The sequence below is a fragment of the Xiphophorus couchianus genome, chromosome 9, assembly GCF_001444195.1.
Source record: "Xiphophorus couchianus chromosome 9, X_couchianus-1.0, whole genome shotgun sequence".
NCBI lineage: Eukaryota > Metazoa > Chordata > Actinopteri > Cyprinodontiformes > Poeciliidae > Xiphophorus > Xiphophorus couchianus.
In genome coordinates, this window is record NC_040236.1 from 2,205,340 (window position 1) to 2,220,243 (window position 14,904).

Genomic DNA, 14,904 nt, shown 5'->3' on the forward strand with positions numbered 1-14,904 from the left:
GCTGTACTGAGACATCTTCATTGATTCACTGCAAATAATACTAATTTAGAATAAACTAGTCAACCAAAGAAATGAAAACATCAATACACTGCTTCAGTATTTCACATTTAAAACATGAAATAGAAAAACAAAACTGTTTTCAAACCTCAGCTGTTTACATCCTGCTGTTGTCTTTTGTTTCAGAGGTAACATTATGTATATTAATTTATCAGGTTGTTTAAAGATCTGCTAACTTGCAAAAATATCACCTGACAACCAACACAATATCAGCAATAGCATTTATCAATCCCAAGCAACCAATACATCTAAAGTGCTTCCATCATTATTGTACAGTTTATGATGTTTACACCTGTTTTACGATGAAAATATTTTTGCCTATAAAACTGGTTGTTATGACAACAAAGATAATCAACAGTTACATGAAGGACAAGAATTATTTGTGTTTTATTGGAGCTCTTTATTTCTTCCTGGAAGGTCATGTCTGTGGTGCTTACACACTTTTGGCAAGACCACACCTCCTAATCATCTGTTGTACACTCTGTGACATCATCATAAGGCTGTGCAAATGTGCTCTGCTCCCCACCAACATTCAAGGTTAATTTCTAAGCAAAAACAGAACCAACATGGAGAAGGGAAGGGTAGGGCACAACTGGAGTAAAAGGTGTTGTTACAGTGGCAGGACAAAGTAGCAGATTCACAGTTTGAATTGGGCTGACCTAGGGTGTAGTTGCTGGTGCTCAGTGCAGGTTAAACTAAAGGCAGTGCTGAAGATGGAAACTGAGGGGAGGCTGCAGAGCACATCAATCTGAGGAAGGGAGTGGATACTTTAAAAGCACTTTCGGTGGACAATGGAGGGTCCAGCCTCATCGTACTCCTGTTTACTGATCCACATCTGCTGAAACGTAGAGAGGGAGGCCAGGATAGAACCGCCAATCCACACAGAGTACTTCCTCTCTGGGGGAGCGATGATCTGAGGGAAAGAGTTAAATGTTAAATATCTTCAAACGTAAATGATATCTCAACATTTGTTCTATCAATAGGGCAAATTACTTTTTGAAATACATGTGAAGTTCAATTGGGTACAATTATTTAGACTATTCTGTTTATCAAGAAGTCCTTAAACCCATGAACAAATTTTCTTTTTAACAACTACACATACAGTAAAGACGACAGATAACTAACTTTTGTTGGAAGGAAGTTATATATCCATTCTCATTCTGTCACATTGAAAGCCTAAACTCATCCTGGAATATGGGATTGATTATGAACTCAGAGCTGACCTTAATCTTCATAGTGCTGGGAGCCAGCGCTGTGATCTCCTTCTGCATTCGATCAGCTATTCCTGGGTACATGGTGGTTCCTCCTGACAGCACATTGTTGGCATACAAGTCTTTACGGATGTCAATGTCGCACTTCATGATGCTGTTGTAGGTTGTCTCATGGATTCCAGCCGACTCCATGCCTGCAGGAAGATTGAAACACCAATATGTGGCTGTGTGCTAATGAATAATAAAAAAAACAGCGGTTTTGTTAAAGTTATAACTTTTTTGATCATCCTTTAACTAGACAACTAGTTAACTCATGAACATGTTTTCATGTTCATATGAAAACATTAACATGTGACTGACCAATGAACGATGGCTGGAAGAGTGTCTCTGGGCAGCGGAACCTCTCATTGCCAATGGTGATCACTTGACCATCAGGAAGCTCGTAGCTTTTTTCAAGAGAAGACGAAGTGGCTGCCGTTGCCATCTCATTCTCGAAGTCCAAGGCCACGTAGCACAGCTTCTCCTTAATGTCACGCACAATCTCTCTCTCAGCTGCAGGACAAATTGACATGGTGAACCAGACACATCTGTGTGATGGGGTATCGTGAAAGTTGAAATTGATAAAGGGGCAAGTACAGGTGTATCATTGAAGGGGCATACCTGTGGTGACAAAACTGTAGCCTCGCTCGGTTAGGATCTTCATGAGGTAGTCTGTAAGGTCGCGGCCTGCCAGATCCAATCTCATGATTGCATGTGGTAGGGCATAGCCCTCATAGATTGGGACGTTGTGGGTGACACCATCACCGGAGTCCAACACAATACCTGAACAACAGAAAGGAGGTGTAACTCAGCTGGTTTCAGTCTTTGCTCTGTATCAAACATATTTCATACTGGTCTTAAGGAAGAAGGAGAAGGAAGAGTGTGTGATCCAACCTGTGGTGCGTCCAGAGGCGTACAGTGACAGGACTGCCTGGATGGCCACGTACATGGCAGGAACATTAAAAGTCTCAAACATGATCTGAACACAGATATTAAATTTACATCAGTAGGGACATAGTGCCATTATATTTACTTAACTTATTCTTCAACTTTAACTCAGAGAAAGAGATATGTTACATAGCATCAGATTTCTTTTATCTAATCATATCAATTCCTGAGCTCCATGCTGCAACACATTCCAGTTGTACATCTGATTAGAGGAGTTGTGCACCAGTGATGAACCTTTCTGCACGTCACTAGTTAGAAACACTTAGGACATTTTTAATGAAATGTAATTCAGTTGCAGCAGGGAATCCTGGCAAGTGTGGCCAGCATGTGAGAGGAAAAATGCTGCTACAGGAGAGGAAACTGTGTTTAGAGAACTGAGGGCTGCTATCACAGATGTGCATCTGTGAAGTGACAGCAGTAGGAATATGTGATTAAACACTTCACAAGTTGTAAATTCAGATTACAAGCAAATCAGCTGCAGAACACTTCAGTCTTCTGGAAGAACTATCACTGAACAGACATGACAGATTAACTGGAACCTCCTACAGAATCTGTGAGTTTCATAGGTACCAGAAGACATTCTGGTACCTGTGAAACTAGTTTGGGTTGTATTTATGTACTTTTTTGTATTTTGTACACAAACTACCTGAGTCATTTTCTCTCGGTTGGCTTTGGGGTTGAGCGGCGCCTCGGTCAGCAGGGTGGGATGTTCTTCCGGGGCAACTCGCAGCTCGTTGTAGAAAGAGTGATGCCAGATCTGGCCAATCAGAGAGCAATAGCCGGTCAGGAGGTGCTGTGTGTGTGTACTTGTCTAGCTATCCTATTTAGGACCTTTTTTAATATATTTAATAACTTTTGAAGACCAATGTACCTTAAGGGGGCCAAAGTCCAGTTCTAATACAGTGGACCCCCTTGTTTATTGTCAGGGGTTAGGTTTAGAGGTAAGGCACGAATTAGGTTTTGATTAAGGTTAATGTTAAGAACTGACTGTAATGGTTAGGGTTAAGGAAAATGTCTGGGTTATGCATAAAAAGAATGGAAGCATATACATAGTAAATACATGGGTAAAAATACAAACTTGTGTATGTGTGTGTGTGTGTGTGTGTCAGACCTTCTCCATATCATCCCAGTTGGTTATGATTCCATGTTCAATAGGATACTTCAGGGTGAGGATTCCTCTCTTGCTCTGAGCCTCATCTCCCACATAGCTGTCCTTCTGTCCCATTCCCACCATCACTCCCTGACACACGTACACACAGTCTGTTAGTTTACACCTTTCTCTTTGTCTATGATTGCTGTAGCATTAATCATTTAACAGTCACCTGGTGCCTGGGCCGACCCACAATGGAGGGGAAGACCGCTCTGGGAGCGTCGTCTCCAGCAAAACCCGCCTTACACAGACCGGATCCGTTATCGCAGACCAGAGCGGTGCTCTCCTCATCATCACACATGGCTGCGAGTGGCACTGTGGACAAGCTGGAAACCTAAAAGAATGACTTGCACTGATGAAGAGAGATGTGGGAAAGAGATGTGCTTTTACAGTTCAGAAAAATCAGAGCAATCTTCATCAACTTGACTATTGCTCATATATATATATATATATATATATATATAGATATATAAGTCAGAAAGGACTCAGATTTCTCAGCTGCTTTATTACCCCAATATAATACTCATTCAGATTTCTTTTAATTTCACACATTATCTTATAAATTATTTCTAACTCAATCTGATTTTTATTTATTTTATTAAATACAGGTTTATTGTTTTCAAATAATTTCTCATGCTGAAGTTGTTTTCTGTGAATTTTCACACTGTAATGTGTTAGAAGGTTTCTTCAAAAACAAAAAGACTGTTGCATGGTTCAATGACACTGTTCTGTAATAGTTAATAAATATTGATTAATGCAAAATTAGCTTAATAGGGACATTTGGGGATACTCAGTTATCTGTCAGTTAAAGATGAAACAGTAAAAACGACCCCAGAAACTGAAACTTTACCATCCAGTTAAACCAAATTTATTCTAAAATCACTTTTCCACATTAAAAACAGCTAGGAGGAAGAAAACCTGAATGAAATTTATCAAGGTTCTGCAGCATCACCAAAACCGGAGCTGTTAGGTAGTCACATGACCTTCTGCTCAGAGAAGATTTCCTATTTCGGTCATGAGTGGACTCCTGCCTGTGTTTGGTATGCTCTCTCTCTCTGTGTTAGCTGTGCCTTGCCCTGCCCCACTCCACTCCATCTGTCCTTCCTCATCTCTCCTCATGTTCCTCTCCTCGCACAGCACTTTGCTCCATATTTAGTCATGAACTCCAGGAACTGAATATTTCTGCTGTTTCTGGCTGCAGGACAGGCCTCTGTGCGTTAACATTTCTCTGAGTTCTGCCTGACACCCCTCTCTGCAGCTCCTGTTTTCCTAGTCAGTTAAATTGTATCTCCATCTTTCTGTAAACTGTAAATTCCTTGTGCAGCAGCTGCTTCTGCTGATACGTTAGAACATCACAGAATCTGGAACATCACATTCTGCAGCTGAAGGTGCTAAAATACTTTGAGATAAACGTATGCTTTGTCAGTCAGTTACGACAGATACTGAGCAAGGTTCTACTGTGGTTTTCTGTTTACTTTTTAGGTTCAGGCTTACATTGACTGCAGAGACTGCTTTAGCTTAACAAGCTTCATCTGTGTGTGTCTCAGCTTCATCCTTCTTAATGAATTTTAACTTCAAAGTGAAAGCATCAGAAGCACACAAATAAGAAAGAGTAATTAGATCCAAACACAGCAGTGAACATAGAAAAAAACTAAAATAAGAACTTTTGCTTAACTCAAGTTTTTGTCATTGTGTGGAGTTTAAATCCTCAGCTGTATGTACAGAAATTTCTTTTTGACAAAGACAGACTATTATACTAAAATTGTTTTTCTTCTATCTTCACTTTCAATTCTGATGAATGATTTTTTTTATTTATTTATTTATTTTAATCAAACTCAGGTTCCATACATTTAATTATAAATAAAAATTAATTTCTAATCAATGAACCCCCCTAATGTTAGACCTCCCAAAATTCAAGTCCAAAAGCAGGTTGGGTAAATATTTTTGGTTATAGTAAAAATAAAACTAAATGTTCTTCCAAACAACGGAAATGACTAAATCTTCCAGACACTGAGTTCCACATACATATTTATAATATTGCCAGGAAACAAGTATCTGAAGATGATGGAAAATAAATCCTGATCAGATTGCAGCTGGATGAGAGACCCAGCTTGGTTTAGATTTAGTTGGTTCTGGTACTGGTCTCATCTGGAAAGTTGGTTTTCTAACCACTGCAAGTTGTTGGACCAAGTCCTTGCCCAAATCTGGAAAGCTCCTATAGATTCAGTAAGAAGCCAATCAGAAACCTGAATAGTGACTGGAAAGATTCAGAAATCATCAGATCAGGAATATCAGAGGTGACTGATAACAGAGACATTTAGATAGAGCTCCCAGAATTGAGAATGATGCAGCAGAAATCAGAGGGATTTTGCTGATTGACTGACTGATTTTCTAATATAGTGCTTCACAACAACCAACTAAGGTGACCAAAGACTTTACAATAAAAAACACAGAAATAACAATTACAAATAAGGGGAAATATCACTATGCTACATGGTATTAAAACCTTGTCTAGGCTTTAAGGCTGATCTTAGCTATTCCCAGGTCAGAGGTGGAGTCGGGGTGCTGCCACTGAAAAGGCCCAGTCACCTAGTCCTAGGGACATTTAATAAAGGGATGGATAGGAAGGTTTAAAAGTGCATTAATATACGGTGGGGTAAGACCATTAAGAGCTTTAAAAACAAACAGTATTTTATGGAGTTATTCGGTTGAAACCCCAAACTCCAAAATACAATGAATATTGTACATATTTATTTTAATGTGGTAATGAAAGGTTCTGTGGAATGTCTCAAAGATGCCCTCTGCTGGTGGATATTTTAATGAAACATAAGATAGCTTTTAGATTGTTTTTTTCCTGATTTGATTTAGAGTTGAATGATATAAAATGGACTCAGATGTTGGGATATTTCAGTGTGTTTGAGACAGAGACTATCAATAATTTGGTCTCTTCTGTCACTGATAGGAAACATTACAGAGTCTGAACATTTGGACCAGAAGGCATCATATTTGGTTTATAAAAACAATTTACAGTATTTTTACAAACCAGTTTTTATACATTGAACATCTGCTGCAGAAACCAGGCTTTTCAACATCTTAGTCAGAGTCAGAGCTTGGGACACGAAGAGGTAAAGGAGTAACATCCTGACCATTTTCGTAACATAAGAAACTTCCAAAGAGATAATGGACAGTACTTCACAAGAAAAAACATTCTTAGACACAAAGAACATGATCCTCTCTTTGCAGGAGGAGAGAGGAGAACCAAAGGCAGAGAAAACATAGCTAACAGATGTTTCATTGACAAGAAAGTAGGTAAACAAGAAGAAACTTTTCACTAATGGGAGAGGACATGCAGGTAATAACTGAAGGAGAAAATATGGTTTAGCAGATGCAACATTAAAGAGAGAAACTTGGAGAAATATGTTCGCTGAGAAAAGCAGGAAACACCGGAGAGAAGAGAAGAGGAGAAACAGCAGTAGCATAAATGAGGAGAGAGGAGTGAACACAAAGTAGGAGAAACAAGAAGTCAGAAGTGAAGAGTAGAGGAATGGAAACGTTTTCCTACTTTGAAGTGAAGATGAAAGTTGTAGATTAAAGAGGTGCGTTGATGAGAGTTTTCCTAGAGATTAATTACAGAAAGAAGGAAATGATGGCAGAAGCCAGAATACATCATTCAGGAAAATAATCATGATCACAGAGCAGAGTGCAGCTGAGGAGGTCTTACCGTGGCAGTGCAGGGCCTGCTGGGATGATGTGGGATGGGAGCAGGACAGAAGTGAGAGTCTAAGGAGCTGCCTCCCAGTTTATCAAGCCTCCACCTCCTCCATCCATCCTCAGTCCAAACAAGGCCGGGGCCTCCTCCTCATCCTCCTTCTGGCTGTCTCCTCGGCTCCTTTCCTTATAGGGCAGGACCCAAGGAAATGGCCAATCAGACAGAGGATGGTATCTGTGGACTTTCTCTCATCATTCACTGCATTCCTGTAGGAGGCAGACACAACTGAGCATTAAGACTAGAGTGTCAAGGAAGAGTGCTTTTATATTTTGATAGTAGATACAGATTAAAGTACTTCGCAACTTTAGATCACTCTGTTACTCTGAACTGGGTTATAGTACTCTAACACTTTCCTTATAGTGCTCTCATATCGATTATACTACTGTGATCCTTAGGGGTGATTGTGCCTTAATGGGTACAATATTTGTCTGATAAAGTTTTGGGATCAATTCCAGCATCCCTTGTCACATGTACACTTTCCCCTTGAAAAGATGCTTAAAGTCTTTCTTTATTACTAAATCACTAAACACTGTTGTCTGAACCTAATTCTCAGTGTCCTGAATCCATTTTTCAAAAATGGTTCCTCTGTTGGCAGAACAGAGTGACCATTCACCTAGATAGCCACAGAACGCATGTAACAAGTGAATTGTTTGTTCTGGTTATGTTTCCCGGGGATGTATTTGTGTGTGACACAGACTGTGAGTGGGCTAGAGAGATTGTGCTTGTTATGTGGCTCTGATTCCAGAATAAAGTTTACAGTAAGCAATAATACTGCTTTAACTGTCCATTAAGTATAGTTGGAAGACAGAACAGAATGAAACATATGGCAGCTGTTGTGAATCCAGCCTAACTAAGTTTGTGCCGAACCATGAAGAGTTACAAACTTTGTTAGTGTTAAAGCTTCTGGTGTTATGGATTAACTGGTGGCTAAATTAAGTTGTGGTGGCAGCTGGGAGAGGCAGATATTTCAAACCAGGAAATAAACAATGCTATAAACTTAAAGAACTACAAAACTACTACTACTACTACAAAACTTTGCAAAATACTATCTGTTTCTGTAAGACATCATTAAGATCTCAAGAGTAGCTCATTAGAAAGACTTTTATTGTATGTTGCCTTTTTAAAACATAATTGCAAAATTGCTAAAGCTTGTAAATTATGCAGAACTTGCCCTTATTTTATGTGTTGTTTCAGTCTGAAAATCATGAAAGGAAGATTAAAATAGATCTCAAGATGCCATAAAACAGATCTCAAAGCAAAAATTAATCCCTGAAAGCCGACATAAATGTTGAAGACCCATGGGAAATATAATAAAATGTTAAAAAAAGATCAACTGGCTGTTGTTTTTCATATCACCCTCATATTTTATGATATCTCAATTAGATATCCACTGAAACAATAGCAAAAAATCTTTTTTAAACAGTGTTTTTGTTACATCTTATAGTTTAGTTCCTAGCTCATTTCCAGAAGACATGGCTACCACAGATCTTTGTGACAGTGTCATTTCTTTCTTATTGTTGATATATTTCTTTCTCACAATTTAACTAAACCTTCAGACAACAATGAGAAAAACTGTTCTCTTATATACTTTTACATCAGAATTAGGTCAAAATCTTCACTAAACTGAGATTCTGAAAGTGTCACCAGTTGATCTGGGTTTGTTTTGCAAAGCGCCAAGTGTTGGTTAGTTGAGAATCAATGACATGTGAAAATATCAGACACCTGTCTGCAGGGCGGCGCTCTTGTAACTCGGAACTGTGGAATTGCTGGTGTGAGTTTGATTAGCGTTTCCATCTAATTTACTTTTTCTGACCAGTTTATTGTCCAAAAAAATTAATATTCACTTGCTGCCAAAGTTTTGGAGGTAATGTTGTTTAACAGGTTTACCGGGCAAACTTTAACCGTAAGAATATTGTTAACTTGTCAAACCTGTTTCCTTAAACTGTCACAAACCACATGTGCTTTTTAACACATTGAAACCTCTTATTTGTCCCCGTGACAGAAATGTTGCTATCTCTTCATCCAATCCCTCTGAAGACTTCCTGACATTTTTCAGAAACAACATTTCTGATCTTGGATTGTCTCCTCTATCTAGTGTGGGTCCAGTGGCTCCATCAGTTTGCCATGCTGTCTTTTAATGTTTTGAGCCTGTGTCTCTTAGTGAATTGACAAAAATTGTTAAAAGGTTAAAGCCTTCTTCATGCCCTCTGGACCATGCCCAGTCATTGGTTTATAGATGTCTTTGACTGTTTTGGTCCATGTATTGTTAAAATGGTAAATGCTTCCCTGATATCTGAATGTTTTCCCACTACTTTGAAACATGCTGTGGTCCATCCGCTCATTAAAAAGAGCAACCTTGATTTAAATGTGTAGTGTGCATGTTTTTCTTATTTTGTAGTGGTTGTGTGTAAGTGGGGTGTCCCGTGTCTTTTACTCCATGCCCTTCTTTGACCCAAAATCCAGTCGCCGAGCCTTAGATTCTTAAAGTCCCCTTTGTTTGTTTTGTTGGACTCAGTAAATTTGAAAGTTGACAAAATACATTACTGTGAGGAAAATAAACATTTCTATTTGAAACTTGAACTGCATCTCCTGTCCACAAAGCTGCCAAACTAGTTGACCTTCTAGTTGGTGGTGTGTTTGGAATTGGGGGTTGCTAACTCTCTCAAGTCCCTACAATAGAATGAGAACTTCAACTTGGAACCAAACCACAATTTTCAGTTGTGAAAGCCCAAGTCTGTTCTACTGCACCAGCAGCTGTGATCTACTGTATGTTTTTGACTGGACATTTGGTGCTCTGTTTGAAACATGAATCCTGCTTGAACCAAACATGAACATCTGAGACAGAAAAGAGGAACTCCACCTGCTGCAGATGGATTCATATACAACTTTTGTCTCCACCCCCTCCCCAGGCACACTCACCACACACACACAGATCCCCACCCACACCATTCCCCTCCCATGTCCCTGCCTACGTACACACACGCATTGACTAAACCTCTGACCAAAGATGGGCAAACAGCCGGACTGCTCAAAGTTTCTGAAACTCTTTCTGACTGGCTGCAGTAACATAGAGCAGCTCGGGAATGTGTGTGTGTGTGTGTGGGGTGTGTGTGTGTGTGTGTGTGTGTGTGTGTATTTCTTCTTTTTTTCTGTTTGTGGCAACAGGACTGAAAGCTGCATCAGCAGCTAATCTGAGAACTTGTTGGTGTCTGAAAGAACCAAAAACTGTGAGTAAATCTCTGAGTAAACCAGCTATTTGTTTATGAACCTTTCTGGATGATTCTTGTTCTTGTGAAAAGGAAGTTATCACCGAAACTTTTGTCCAAATGTTTGCAATATAATGACTGTTCCTGTCTTTGGCATACTTGTCGCACTTCGGTGTATCAGAACATCAGATTAAATTATTGGTAAACAACAGTACAACACAAAATGTAGTTTTTAAATAAAGAAGTTTATAATTAATTTAAGGGACAAAAAGTCCAAAGCTGTGTTTTAAAAAGGGATTGCCCTTGTTAAAACAAAACTGTGATTTATCACACCTTTCTCTAACCACACCCAGTCCTGATTACTGCCAAACCTGTTCTCAGTCAAGACATATGTTAGCCGCCAACTTTGAATGGGCAGAGGGTAATGTGGAAATTTGGTTCTCTCAATGTGTGACGCTGTGATATACAGAAAAGACGACACACACACATTGAGCTTCTTTCAGCATCTAATAGGAAGGTTTATTTTTCTTCTGTGTAATGAAGATACTCCATATTCAATACTTCATATGCAATACTTCAATTATTACTGAGTAGCTACAACAGATAACCCTTAGATTCAGTACATCACAAATGACCATATTATCTCTCTAAACTTAATGAGAATTCTTTTAACATGGTCCACTTAGCATTGGGAATTTTAGCAAATGACAATCTATTCAAATATGGTTTTTAATTCTATAAACCACGTTAGGTTTTTTAGTTAATGCTATAACTCAAATACCTTGTCACTTTTTCTCAGATCGTTAGTATTTTTAACTATCAAAAGAGAAGTATGTGAATTTACATATAACTTTTTAAATTACTTTTACAACTTTTATTCTGCAAAAATAAAATATACTTTAATATTTAAGCAATTTAGCTTTTTACTGTATTCATTGTTTTAACAGAATAACCATATTTATTATCTTACACAAAAACTACTCTAACTACAAAACTGGAACAGGTGTAAATCTTTAATGCTGTGTATCCTTACTAAGCTTCACATAGGAAGCCACTACTTATTCACCGAATGTTCTAACAATAGTGGTTTTATCAATAACCATTAAAAAAATTACATTTTACAAATAGAGACCAAAGTAATATATTTTGTGTGATAACCATTTTGAAATATGTAAGATACAATAAATTCAAAGTAAATTCAGCCCAGATAGAAAAATGTAAGTGAATCAATGTTGAAATATAGTTAGGCAGAAATATTGAATCAGCATTGAAATGATATTGACAGTGGTTGGTGACTTACATGTTGAATCAACATTATGGTTTTAACCATAACTAACACTACTGTATATCAATGTTGATTCAACCATCATCTGAATGTGGATCTACATGCACATTTGCATTGATTTTACATTGAATCAATTCTAGGAATGTAACATTCCTAGGGCTGCTAGGGTGAGAGGTGACAGAAAATAACTGAGAAACACTGGGCTAACTCAAGTTTGACTCTGGTTGGCATCAAATTTGTTTCCTTGAGATGTCTTCACTGAAGTCCTTGTCAGTGAGTTTTGGTTCAAACTGCTGAGCAGCAGCTGAAAAACAACAATAAGAGTGAGGAAGGCACCGGTTTGAAAGATGATACAAACATCACTGTGTAACATGTGTTACTGTGTTTATGACAAAACAAAAGGATTTATGACATAACAGAAGGAAGCACTGATGACAACACAAAAAGGGTTGATGAAAACACTAAAGGATTTATGACAAAAGAGGAAAGATCTATGACAAAATAAGAGGATTTATGATTAAACAGAGGATTTTTGACAGAACAAAATTAAGGATTGATGACAAAACAAAAAGATTTTTGACAAAATGAAGCATCTATGTAAAAAAAGGATTGATGACAAAACAAAAATGATTTGTAACAAAAGGATTTATGACAAAACAGAGGAATAATTTATGACAAAAGCAGGGATTTATTACAAAACAAGAGGAAGCACTGATGACAAAACAAAAAGGGCTGATAAAACAAAATTAAGGATGGATGACAACACAAAAGGATTCTTGACAAGAGGAAGGATTTATAACAAAAAAATAAATGACAAAACAGAGAAATAACTTATGAGAAAAGGAAGAATTTATGACAGAACAAAAGGATGGACTAATGACTAAACAAAAATGATTGATGACAAAACAAAAAGGATTTATGACATAACAAAATGATTTTTGACAAAAGGAAGGATTTATGACAAAACAAAATTAAGGATTGATTAAATGTTTTTGTCCTTAAAAGGATTTAAAGTTTACTCATTCCAATTACAGGGCATCCAATGAGTCCTTTATTGTTATTTTTCATCAATACCTCCCCAAGTTGGGAGTGGTTAATTGCCTGCTCCCTTCAGTGGATGTGGTGGCCGATTTTAAAAATTCTTTTTCTTTAAATAAAATTTTAGCAAAAACAATTCATCCATCATGGAGCATGTTTATCCAATTTAGAGTGCACTCTATGTTGTACGTTCACACATACTGTCCTACATAAGATGCTAAGCATCTTATGTAATTCTGCAGGATGTTGGCCATAAGATTTTGAACATGTTAGGTTCAATGTCTTATCTTGAAGATGTTCTTATATTGAACATTTTCAACATGTTGAAGTAATAAAATGCTTCAACATTTTACTTTGCCAACATAAAAGCAATAAAATGCTTGTACAGGTGTTGAACATAAATGTTTAACATCTTATATTGTTCTTATGATGTTGCTCAACATAAGAACAAAATTGTTCACAAAATAAAGCATATTTTGTGATATAAGAGAAGTATTTTTATAATTCACTTCCTAAGAAATATAAAAGAATGAACTGCTGACAAAAAGTTACAAATTGTTGACTCTTTCCATTAGCATAGTTAATTCAGAAATAAGTATCAAGTATAAGCTGATGCCATCAAATGGACCAAACACAGAGCTTGTTCTCCATTCTCTAACTGATTATCTAAGCATAACTTTGATTTCATAATGAAGGAGGTTATTTGGTCCCAACCAGCTGATGCAAAAATCATGATTTCTGATTCCTGGACTTAGATAAAAATGATCAAATTTAATGTTTTATGCAAGGTAAACCTCTTTAATATATATTCCAACAATGTTTTTATGCACATATAGTTGTGTGGTTCTGTGAATGAAGGCATGTTGGAAGAGGTCCTAACCGTTGCTGCAAAAAGTGTAACACTGAAAAAAAGCTTGAGGATTTTCTGAAGCTGACTGATGAACTGAAGAGTCATTTAATTTACTGCTTCTCACAGCCAGCCAGAGAACTGCTGCTCTTCTCTCCCGATATGGACTTGCTACGTGTTCAAACAGACACACATTTTATACACCAGTCCATTGAAATGACATCATTGGTTTATGCAATGTACACAGTGATTCCCATTTGAGGACATTTCCAGACCTTCCTTATGCCAGACAGAGACATAGCTCTGTTTTATTTGGAATAATTTTACATATTCCAAGAGCGCTGTCACAGACAGGTAACCAATCGAGGGTGTACCTCGTTTCTCGCCTTATGGCCACTACAATGGCTATGCTATTTAAAATACCTTATTTCATTAGGTTGATTATATATATTTTATATATATTATCATATATATTTTGTCACCTGCTTCAACAGTTCTGTTTTAAGGGATTTGTGATGTGAGGCATCCTTTTTTCAGGTATTTTGTAGTCACTTGGTCATTCACAGATATCTTATCATCTTTTTATGCTCTGTCTTTGAGATATAATGGCATATAAAAATGTGCAAATATCTTAGTTTAGAGGAATAGTATGATGTATTCTCCAGGCAGTCATTTTATAACACAATCGAATGAGGATGTGCAATACGGTACAAAATTCATATTGCAGATTATCGCCACCCATAATGAGGGTATCACTTTTAAAAAAACAAAAAAACAATAGAAATGAAAAAATAGCATATACTATTTAGAGGCTTGCAAAAGTATCCACACCCCTTAATATTTTCCATATTTTGTTACATTGCATCCACAAACAAAACATACATGCTGTGTAATTGGAACTTAATGTGAAAGACCAACACAAAGTGGCAATTGTGAAGCAAACAGAAGATTCAAGACATTTTTTTACATATAAACTGAAAGGTGCAGTGTGCAAAAGTATTCAGGCCCCCTGAGTGCCCAGTACTTTGTGGAACCACCTTTTGCTGCACTTCCAGCTCCATGTCTTTGTCTCTATTGTCTTTGCACATCTAGTGACTGAAATATTTGCCCGACAAACAGCTCAAGCTCAGTCAGATTAGATGGAGAGCATTTCTGAACAGCAATTTTCAGATCTTGCCACAGATTCTTGATTGGGTTCAGGTATGAACTTTGACTGGGCCATTCTAACACATGTACATGTTTTGTTTTAATCCATTCCACTGTAGCCCTGACTTTATGTTTAGGGTCATTGTTCTGCTGGAAGGTGAAGCTGTGCCCCAGTCTCAAGTCTTTTGCAGACTCCATCAGGTTTTCT

At 37.5% G+C, this 14,904-nt stretch overlaps 1 protein-coding gene across 2 annotated transcripts; it reads right to left on the reverse strand.

The window, feature by feature from the left end:
- Positions 1-261: 261 nt before the first annotated feature.
- On the reverse strand, positions 262-7,279 carry acta2 (actin alpha 2, smooth muscle). 2 transcript variants are annotated; one of them, XM_028027136.1, is made up of 9 exons: positions 7,127-7,279; positions 3,578-3,757; positions 3,367-3,495; positions 2,902-3,012; positions 2,202-2,286; positions 1,929-2,090; positions 1,629-1,820; positions 1,281-1,462; positions 262-970 (listed from the first exon to the last, which is right to left on the reverse strand). In XM_028027136.1, the coding sequence occupies exons 2-9, from the start codon at positions 3,704-3,706 to the stop codon at positions 827-829; spliced, it is 1,134 nt and encodes a 377-aa protein (XP_027882937.1). In that variant the 5' UTR covers positions 3,707-3,757; positions 7,127-7,279; the 3' UTR covers positions 262-826. The 2 variants fall into 2 exon arrangements, with proteins under 2 accessions (XP_027882937.1, XP_027882938.1); XM_028027137.1 differs by having other exon boundaries at positions 3,578-3,739; positions 7,127-7,263.
- Between the last annotated feature and the right edge of the window lie 7,625 nt (positions 7,280-14,904).

Bases quoted from the DNA above. Each gene is read 5' to 3' on its own strand.
- acta2 (XM_028027136.1), bottom strand. From the start codon at position 3,706: ATGTGTGATGATGAGGAGAGCACCGCTCTGGTCTGCGATAACGGATCC. The intron at 3,013-3,366 runs GTCTGACACACA...CTGATTGGCCAG, and splicing joins ACTGGGATGATATGGAGAAG to ATCTGGCATCACTCTTTCTA. The intron at 1,463-1,628 runs GTCAGTCACATG...ATCTTCCTGCAG, and splicing joins CTTCCAGCCATCGTTCATTG to GCATGGAGTCGGCTGGAATC.